The sequence below is a fragment of the Hemibagrus wyckioides genome, linkage group LG11, assembly GCF_019097595.1.
Source record: "Hemibagrus wyckioides isolate EC202008001 linkage group LG11, SWU_Hwy_1.0, whole genome shotgun sequence".
In the NCBI taxonomy this organism is placed as follows: Eukaryota; Metazoa; Chordata; class Actinopteri; order Siluriformes; family Bagridae; genus Hemibagrus; species Hemibagrus wyckioides.
This window is the reverse complement of record NC_080720.1, coordinates 31,478,124-31,488,351: the sequence shown is the minus strand read 5'-3', so window position 1 is coordinate 31,488,351 and position 10,228 is coordinate 31,478,124. Positions and strand designations below refer to the sequence as shown.

Here is a 10,228-nt window from a genome sequence, read left to right as displayed (position 1 = left end):
ATGTTATGGTTACATAATACAATGGTTACAATAGTTTTATAATTATTCAGAAATAATACTAATAATAATTATAATAAAAAAGAATTTAAATTAAAATAAAAAAGAAGTGTGTTATCTCATCTGGTGTGGTCTAGTCTATTAGATAAGCATCTTTTAGCTTTTAAAAACTTTAAGGTACAAAATAGATAGATAGATAGATAGATAGATAGATAGATAGATAGATAGATAGATAGATAGATAGATAGATAGATAGATAGATAGATAGATAGATACTTTATTGATCCCAGGAGGGAAATTCCTGTGTTACAGCAGCTTAGACAGAGTATCAGACAAAGATAAACCCTTTTTAATTAAAAGTGAATTTAAGGAGCTGAAAGCACAAAGGTACAGTACATACAGGCAGAAAAAAAACAGCACCAAGTAAAGGTGTGTATATATATATATATATATATATATATATATATATATATATATATATATATATATATATATATATATGACATATATAATATATATATATATATATATATGTCCTGCAACAGCATCCCACTGTGAGCGGAAAGGTGGAAGAAATGAAAAGGATGGGGACAGAGGGACAGCTCATGTTAGGAAGGCCAGATTAAGATGTTTTGGACATGTCCAGAGGAGGGAGAGTGATTATATTAGTAGGAGAATGTTGGACATGGAGCTGCCAGGCAGGAGCAGGAGGCAAAATGGAAGGCCAAAGAGGAGGTATATGGACGGAATAAATGAGGATATGAAGCTAGTGGGTGCAAGTGTTGAGGATGCAGAAGATAGGGATAGGTGGAGAGAGATGATTCGCTGTGACCACCCCTAAAGGGAAAAGCAGAAAGAAGAAGAAAAATCCTTAAAAATTAGGATCAATAAAATTAAATATATGTCTATAAAAAGATAAATAAAAATACAGATAGAGAGATTGATAGATTAGCATTCAATCTCAGAGTGTGTTTTTTTCTTTCTCAAGTCTATGACGTCAGTTGTTAATTACCTGAGCAGTTGATTCAAGGTGTGTCAGAGCGGGAAAAACATTAAAAATGGTTTAGCAGGTTCTCCTGGACGCCATGGTTGGGATCTTTTCCCAGCAGTCTATATCAATATACAGGGAGGACATTTTGTCTGCCCAATTCTCAGGTGGTTTTTTTCTTAAACGTTTTCGATCGCCAGAATGTTCTTCGGGACTTTTATTTTGAAAACATCTCCAACGCCCACCAAGAAAAGGGCGCCGGAAGTAGCTGCTTTTAATCTGTTTATTTCAAACGCAGTCGTCGTAACGCCTCTGTGCGCTCTCTTGCTGGTAACTAAACCTTTTATTTTTGTTTAAGTCATTCTAAACGCAGCCGTTTATGAAGCGTTATGAATCTTGTTAGCGGTATGTTATGAGGGTGCTAGGATGTTTAAATGACATGCTAGTTCGCTGACTAACTAGCGACGTCTAACTAGTGACCCTAATGAAGATCAAATACTACTACTACTACTAATAATAATCATTTTCATGAGGTTCTGTGGAAATTGCACTGAATAAAAATACATAATAGGTATAATACATTTTTGTAAATTATTTTTAACATTTTATATATTTTGTGGTGTGTATTGTGGGTTTATTTTGAGACTTTGGAGTTTTTATTTATTTATTTATTTATTTATTTATTTATTTATTTATTTAACCCGTATGTATTTGTCCTCTTTTTTTGTTAGCTAGAATGAGCATTAAAGGGCATAACAGCCTTTTAGTCTTTTATTCTTTTATTTGTTCGTCCTTTTGTCCTGTAGATAATGAACTGATGAGTTGTTGCTCTCTTTCCCAACACGTGACAAGATGGCGCTGTAGGATAATCCAGGTCACAGGAGTGAGGGCTTCAAGTGTTGAAGCTGTTCTTACATAACCTACAAAGATTTGTGTTTTTCTCCCGTCTCTGTTCTGGTCCAGGTGGAGAAGAAGAAGAGGAGAGGAGCTGCAGTATAATGGGGGCCATCATTTCCAGGTGGAAGGTAGGCACTCCTTCCTCAAAACTCTGATGACCGATGCCTCGGGATTCCTCGAACACTCTTTGTTTAAGTTCTCAAAACGGAGTCAGGGAAAATGACGAAGGAGCAGATAGAAAGCTTCCAGAGGCATTTTTCAAGCAGTTAAACAGTGGCTAGAAATAAACTCTGCCCCAGGAATGAGTCGAATCTTATTTCTTTGCAGTATACACTGATCAGGCAAACATTAAGACCACCTGTCTAATATTGTGTTGGTCTCTGCCAAAACAGCCCTGACCCGTCCTGCACTGTGTATTCTGACACCTTTCCATTAGAACCAGCATTAACTTCTTCAGCAATTTGAGCAACAGTAGCTCGTCTGTCGGATCGGATCACACGGGCCAGCCTTCGCTCCTCACATGCATCACTGAGCCTCAGCCGACCATGACCCTGTCACCGGTTCACCACTGTTCCACTGACCACTGCAGACCGGGAACACACCCCACAAGAGCTGCAGTTTTGGAGATGCTCTGATCCAGTGGTCTAGACATCACAATTTGGCCCTTGGTCAAACTCGCTCAAATCCTTCCTCTTGTCCATTTTTCCTGCTTCTAACATCAACTTTGAGGACAAAATGTTGACTTGCTGCCTAATATATCCCACCCACTAACAGGTGCCATGATGAGGAGATCATCAGTCTTATTCACGTCACCTCTCAGTGGTCATAATGTTATGCCTGATCAGTGTAGTTTAGTAAACAGTTCAGTTACGATTTTTCCTCGATAGTAAATCTTGTCCAATCTTGAAACTCTCTTCCAGGCGAAACCTTCCACGGTGGAACTTCTGGAGGATTTGGATAAGGTAAAGATCTTTTGATCTACTCAGTGCGTGTGTTCACATGAAAGAAAAAAAAAAAAAAAAAAGATCTAACTGGCCGTTAAATCCAACACTGAATCTTTGCTCCGTGTTTATTTTGTAGGAAATTAAGGACCTGGAGGAATTCCGTGGGAAGAACCAGCGCATGCAGAAGCTGTGGGTCGGACGATTGCTCTTCTACTCGGCCACTCTGTACCTGCTCACATGTTTCAGCGTGTATTACCTTTACCTGCCCGAGGAGTGGAGCGGCCGGCTGGTCACCGCACTGCCGCTGATCTTCTTCCCTGTGCTGTGAGTCTCACCATCCTGCCTTCTCTCTCCTGCGTGCGTGCGTGTGTGTGCGCGTGTGCGTGTGCGTGTGTGTGCGTGTGTGCATCTGTGGCGTATCATGTATCACTGTCTTTCTTTTTCTCGTGTGTGTCTTTTCACAGTGTTTGGCTCGCACGCAAGCTGCTCATCTTCATCTTCTCCAAACGCACAGAAAAAAACAGTGAGTTCTACCTGGGTTTATATTTGTTTAGAGGAGAAGTGTTATAAGTTGAATAAATAGATGTGATGATGAAGATGATGATGATTATTATTTATGGCCACATTACGACACTTTGACATCCTGATCTCCGTTTCTCACTTGTTGTCTGTTTCAGATGAAAAGTTAGAGGATTTAAAATCAGCGAAAAGAAAAATCGTAAGTATTTTCCACATTTTTGATGAAGTTTGCATTCTGTATTGACATGTTATAGCAATGGGATGTAGATGTTATTACATTGTTATTACTCCATCTCAGTCTTATCAGTCTCAAACTCTCTCTCTCTCTCTCTATTTCTCTCTCTCTTTCTCTCTCATGTCTCTCTTTCTCTTTCTCTCTCCGGCCCCCCCCCTCTCTTTTAGTTCTCTTCTCTTCTCTTCTCTTCTCTTCTCTTCTCTTCTCTTCTCTTCTCTTCTCTTCTCTTCTCTTCTCTTCTCACTCTTTCTCTCTCTCTCTCTTTGTCTTTCTTTCTCTCTTTGTCTTTCTTTCTCTCTTTCTCCCTCATGTCTCTCTCTCTCTCTCTCTCTCTCTTAGTCTCATGTTCTCGTGACACAAAAACAACTGATCAAAATGTTTAACTCCAGAAGCCTTTATGATAGCAGTGAATATTTACAATCCAGCACATATCCCTCTGTATATTTATAAACATCATATTTCTGCTGTTCTGTGATGGGCTCACACACCAGCCTTTTACGACTAAACCACATTTCTTCCTAACAAAGTTTCTCTTTCCAGCTTGAGGAGGTGATGGAAACTGAGACCTACAAAAATGCCAAGTTGATTCTGGAAAGATTCGACCCGGAGTCAAAGGTCAAAGCGGTGTGTCTTTATAACCTTACGTTATAAAAACTCCATTTTAAACACGCAGTATTTTTATTCCCTGTGTTTATTACTTTCTTAGGAACCAGAAGCTACTCCAGTTCGACCCCAGATGACCCCCAAACCAGGACAAGGTGTGTTGATCTTCATCTTCAGTCTTCATTTATGTGTGTGTGTGTGTCAGCATAGGTTTTTTTGCCACATGCCACCAGAAACATTTACAAAACTCTCTCCGGTGACATTTTGGATATTTCTATCTATAATACTTACTCCAGAGGTGCGGCAGCGCCATGTTGCCATGGCCACACCCGGACCCATGCTCCGCCCCCCACAACATGGGGCCACACCCCTCCGTTCTGCCCCTGGTGGCCCTCCTGATAATACCCACGGAGCTCCGGGATCAAGTCCGGCACCGAGCGGCGGCATGGAGACGCCACCACAAATGAGGCGGAGCATGAGCCCTTACTCACCTGCGCTGGGAACAGGTCAGACACGCCTAACACCCATACTTCATCTAAACTATAATAATAATAATAACGATTTTCTCTGTCTTTTTCTTTTTCTCTGATTAAACACATCATGATGATAATGTCATCTTTCAGGCATGCACCCCCCAGGTCCACCGATGGCGCGACCCGTCCTCCCCCGAGAGCGCAGTGCAGTGGACCGGGTCATCGAGTACCTGGTGGGAGACGGACCACAGAACAGGTGCTGCGTCTTTACATCATTAGTAAACACATGGACATTTATATATATGCAGCTCACTTAGTGTCCCGAAGCCTTATAACTTCTTATTACCTTCTTATAACCCATATGTGGCTTGAACACGTTTAACTCCGCCCACTGCTCCTTTCAGATACGCTCTGATTTGTCAGCAGTGTTTCTCTCATAATGGAATGGCCTTGAAGGAGGAGTTTGAGTATTTGGGTAAGATCATCAAACTAGACCATCAAAGTGTCCGTAAGTTATTCTATTTAGGCTAACGTGTGTGTGTGTGTGTGTTGCTTGTTAGCCTTTCGCTGTGCCTACTGCTACTTCATGAACCCAGCGAGGAAGACGCGGCCACAAGCCCCCCAACTCCCAGAGTTCAGCTTTGAGCGCAGGCTTCGCTCCGAGTCTCCTGATCCACACTCCTCAGCGGCGTCTAACACTCCAGAGGATAGTGATGCCCACGAAGGTAACACACACACACACACACTTAAATAATTTACACCAGCGGCAGGACCTGTTTTACGTTCTTCAAAGTTTAGTTGTTTTGTTCCTTTTTTAAGAGTGCATGAGTGTTGATGTTGTGTGTCTGTGTGTGTGTGTGTGTGTGTTTTTAGAAAATGTATTGTCGAGTCCTCGCACCCGTTCCTCAATAGGTGTAACACCGTGGAGCAAAGTTCACAGTTTCAGCCGGGAACACACAGGTTCTATAGCTCACACTGTTACTCATCTAACACACACACACACACACACTCTTCTCCCTCTTATCTCTTACACACTCGCGACACACTCCTTCCTGATTCACACACACTCGAGCATTGTCATACTCTCGAATAGAGGTGTGCGATTTCACTGTGAAAAAGTATTTGCCCCCTTCCAGTTTTGCTCTATATTTGCAGACCTGTCACAAGTTTCAGATCCTCATACGGAATGACGGAACACAAAACTAAACAGGATTTTAAAGCGATCGTTTCATTTATTGAAGGACAAATGATATGCAACACCTATATCACCTGTGTGAAAAAGTATTTGCCCCCTCCCTAACCCTGAAACACAGCAGATGGACGGGCTGGGTCATCGGGGTGTTTTGGTTGACTGTGGTCATTTGAAAATTGTATTTTGTGTTTGTTCTGGTTGTTTAAGATCTGAAGCAATTAAGTGTGACATCATGCAGAAATAGAAGAAATGTAGAAAGGGAGCAAATTTCTTTCACTTCACCTGTTTTAATCAAACTTAAACACTTAAAATGTTGACCATGTTACTGAGGTAACAGGCAGAGATTTCAATAGCCTTTTAAAAAAAGTGTTGATCTGGCAGTCGATCACAATGTTTCGTATCTTCGGACACTCCTGCTGCAGTTAGGAATCTCACCGAAGCCGGACACGAGACACAGGATTTCAGCGTCCAGCCTCTTCCTCTTTCATACACCACATGAAATCAACGCTTTCAGACCGAATGTTTGGTTTAAATCGGCTCACATGCATGCATTCTGAATTCAGTGTGTGTGTGTGTGTGTGTGTGTGTGGTTTGCTGTGGTTTTTTTTTTTTTTTTTGCCCATCCACTAGATACTGAGGCTACGTCTACACTAATCCGGATAAATTTGAAAACGGCATTTTCGTCTAAAAACGCTCCACATCCACATTATCGTTTTCAATCTTTTCCCAAAAGTTAGTCTTTCACATGCGTCCCTGTACTGCACACGAGTAAGACGCTTCGATCTGCGTCATTTCTGCCTGGCGTTTATTCAATTTACGGCTCCTACGTTTACATTTCTGGCATTTGGCAGACGCTCTTATTCAGAGCGACGTACAAAAGTGCTTTAAGTCTCTATCGATGAATGAATATTTATACACTGGTCACAGACTCAGGATACCATTAGCCTTAAATCGAGTTGGCTCTTTGAAAATGCCACCGCAGTATCTCGAGGTAGTGAGCTGAATTGGTCATTCAAATGCGTCGTCGTTTTCGAAATCCTCCGTTTTCACGGCCCACACTCCAAATTTATCCACTTTTTTCGAAAATATACGTTTCATTGACTTAAAATGCCGTCTCGGTGTGAACAGAAGGCTAAAACAGATAGAAAAATATGTAGTTTTAAGCAAAAACATTTTAGTGTGGACATGGCCTCAGTCTGAACCACAGGCAGTTAGAGGGATTAAATCACCACAATGTTCAGTCCAGGACAGATTATTTGTCCCTCAGGAATGAATAGTGCTTTTGGTACCGGACTAAATCCATATGATCAGGGTTCCGACACATCCTGAAAGAAAATGGAGTAAATATGCTGGAAATGTTCGTCAGGTCCTGGAGTAGTGCTGAACGTATTTGTAGATCTTCAGTGTAATATAATTATCTGGTCTGGATACAGAGTGGACTGGAACTGACCGGAGGCAGCAGTTACATTAGGACGCTTAATGGGGTTTTTTTGTCATGAGGAGATGCAATAAATAAATAAAGCCACATTTCTCCTGCTCCATGACTAGACAGATTAGCACTCCGTCTTGCCTGTGATTGGCTAGTGTCGCTGTGATTGACAGGAGAGAGAGATTATGCCCCTCCCACTTTGCTCACGATCTCCTCATGACGGGGTCAATACTTTTCTGTTGTCTTAATTGGGATACTCTGTTGACTTTTTCCCAACAGAATCTTGATTTAATGTCATTTCTTATAATTTAATGTAGTTTATTATAATAAAAAGAAATCGAATCCAGACCAGACAGAATTTCTCTAAATTTTTATAGTAGAGGTTTTTTTTGTATAATCTTTTGTAAAGTCTTTTGTAGCGAGTTATTAAAGTTAAATTAGTTTTATTGTTCTGGAAATTTACTAAAATCTGTCGGAAACCCCTGACCAACGATCACGACCTCAAATCTTTATCTTCTCACCCCGTGCCACTGATCGATCTTTAGCCTGCATGCGGTTTCTTTCTTTTCTTTGGAAAAAATGAAAGATTTTCTGAAATCCCTTCGCCTTCTGCGTCTTCACTCAGTCGTCTGAGACGTCTCCCAGACATTAATAACGATGTCGTTGTAGATGATGTGGAGCCCGCTGCCTCCGCCGACAAACCGGAGCCGGAAGAAGCCGACGCCCCGCCCACAAGCAACGGAGGGGAGGATTTGCCCCGCCCTGAGGAAAGCCCCACCCCCTGCGAGGAGAAAGAAGCTGAGATCTGAGTTCAGTCGTCCAGCTCTGCTCTGGATGCTCCAGATGCTATGAATGTTTTCTGCAGGTTTTTAAAGCTGCCTTTTAAGTTATTTCTTAGTATTTCTTCTGCTGAAATTTGTATTTGCACTAGGTTTTGTTGTTTTTTTTTTGCCAAATTCTAGTATTACCTTGACAGAAAAAACGTGCACTGAGCTTTGGTATTTACTGTGTGTTGTATTTAACGCACTTTAACTAGCCAGTGGGAGATTCTGTAGACCTGTGTGTGTGTGTGTGTGTGTGTGTGTGTGTGTTAAAGACATGGAACTGTGTCATTTCAAAAACAATTCTATAGAAGTTTTTGAATGATGCCAGGCTAGTATCAGGTGTTTTAATTTCACTGGGTTTAGACAGGGTTTAGTTTTGGGGTTTTTTTTGACAAGACTGATGGTTTCGTGGTTTTATTATTTCATTCGTTTACAGTTTCGGTTTAAAGTGTTAAGCTAATTGATCTCGATCAATTTGCCAATTGCTTAACTTTTACGTCCGTCCGGATCGATTGCATTCTGATTGTTTTGAAAAGCTTATAGGTAATTTAAAAAAAAAATAATAATGTCTTGTGCCTTTATGAAAAAAAGAAGAAAAAAAAAGAAGAATTAAATCCTGGACATTGCTGGGACTCAGACGCTGTTTACACCTGATCGTTTACACTTCATTCGACTGCCAGCTTCTTCCTGAACATCTTTAGTCTACGGTATAGTGGCTGTAGTGTCGTGACGTGGACGTATTTTACCCCCCAGTTAGCGTTCACACCCGCACGTTTCTACATAAAATGATCCGGATTCTCAAAACGCATGAAACGATGGGGTGTGAACTAAAAGTCGAAAAGGCTAGTTTAAAGAACCGCTTCTGCAAAGCTACACAGCGACGAGCTTCTGAGAAACAGCAGTGAGCCAAATTACGCGTGTGTTTACTGTCGTCTCGGTCAGCACCTCAAAATCCATCCTCTCAGCTTTGGCTGTTCTACAGGTCTGTGTTGTGTGTCAGTCTTAGAAATACACAGTTATACAGCTTTAGTTCTGTGCAGTTCCCGTCCCGGTGCACGCGGAGCCTTCGACGACTGTCTGTCTATGCATACAATAAAAGTCCTTTTCTAAAATGCGTCTTTTCTCAGACTCTGTCTCTTATTTTGACATCAGAAGGTCAAACGTTATCTGACCATCTTTTGCGGTTTACCACATGATGACGGACCACAAAGGCAAACAAAAGAACTGAAGAAAAATTATTTGTCAAGGATGATACTTGGTTAAATATGAATTATTTGTACACTATATTGCCAAAAGTTTTGGGACACCCCTCCAAATCATGAATTCAGGGGTTGGGCTCGGCCCCTTAGTTCCAGTGAAAGGAACTCTTAATGCTTCAGCTTCATACCAAGACATTTTGGACAATTTCATGCTTTGTGGGAACAGTTTGGGGATGACCCCTTCCTGTTCCAACATGACTGCACACCAGTGACCAAAGCAAGGTCCATAAAGACATGGATGAGTGAGTTTGGTGTGGAGGAACTTCACTGGCCTCAACCTGATCTTGGTTTGACTGGCCTGAATCTTCTCGTCCAACATCAGTGCCTGACCTCACAAATGCGCTTGTAGTGGAATGGTCAAAAATTCCCATAAACACACTCCTAAACCTTGTGGAAAGCCTTCCCAGAAGAGTTGAAGCTGTTATAGCTGCAAAGGGTGGGACAACTCCATATTACATTCATGTGCATGTAATGGCAGACGTCCCAGTTTTGGTCTGGCTCACAGTCTCCTCTCTAATTCATCCCAAAGGTGTTCTATGGGGTTGAGGTCAGGACACTGTGAAGTTCCTCCACACCAAACTCACTCATCCATGTCTTTATGGACCTTGCTTTGTGCACTGGAGTGCAGTCATGTTGGAATAGGAAGGGGTCATCCCCAAACTGTTCCCACGAAGTTGGGAAGCATAAAAATTGTCCAGAATTTCTTGGTATGCTGAATCACAGAGCTGGTGTAGGGTTTTACTGACAGAAGTTTGACGCTGAGGAGATTTGTTTCTTGTGGATTGAAGACACACTGTATTTGACTGTTATAGAAAAAAAGATAAATATGAGATGAAAACGATCTGAAGAACTGTATAATCCTGTCTAA

At 41.5% G+C, this 10,228-nt stretch overlaps 1 protein-coding gene across 4 annotated transcripts; it reads left to right on the top strand.

Moving 5' to 3' along the window:
- Positions 1–1,178: 1,178 nt before the first annotated feature.
- lnpk (lunapark, ER junction formation factor) lies at positions 1,179–9,215 on the top strand. 4 transcript variants are annotated; one of them, XM_058402889.1, is made up of 14 exons: positions 1,179–1,315; positions 1,949–2,010; positions 2,803–2,844; positions 2,963–3,150; positions 3,291–3,349; positions 3,504–3,544; positions 4,121–4,195; positions 4,287–4,338; positions 4,480–4,689; positions 4,807–4,912; positions 5,061–5,131; positions 5,217–5,381; positions 5,530–5,616; positions 7,947–9,215. In XM_058402889.1, exons 2-14 carry the CDS (start codon positions 1,984–1,986, stop codon positions 8,084–8,086), a joined length of 1,263 nt encoding a protein of 420 aa, XP_058258872.1. In that variant the 5' UTR covers positions 1,179–1,315; positions 1,949–1,983; the 3' UTR covers positions 8,087–9,215. The 4 variants fall into 4 exon arrangements, with proteins under 4 accessions (XP_058258872.1, XP_058258870.1, XP_058258873.1 ...); XM_058402887.1 differs by having other exon boundaries at positions 4,121–4,204; XM_058402888.1 differs by lacking the exon at positions 1,179–1,315 and adding an exon at positions 1,407–1,556 and having other exon boundaries at positions 4,121–4,204.
- Positions 9,216–10,228: the final 1,013 nt, after the last annotated feature.

Bases quoted from the DNA above. Each gene is read 5' to 3' on its own strand.
- lnpk (XM_058402887.1), top strand. From the start codon at position 1,984: ATGGGGGCCATCATTTCCAGGTGGAAG. The intron at 5,382-5,529 runs GTAACACACACA...GTGTGTTTTTAG, and splicing joins GGATAGTGATGCCCACGAAG to AAAATGTATTGTCGAGTCCT. The intron at 5,617-7,946 runs GTTCTATAGCTC...ATGTCGTTGTAG, and splicing joins TTTCAGCCGGGAACACACAG to ATGATGTGGAGCCCGCTGCC.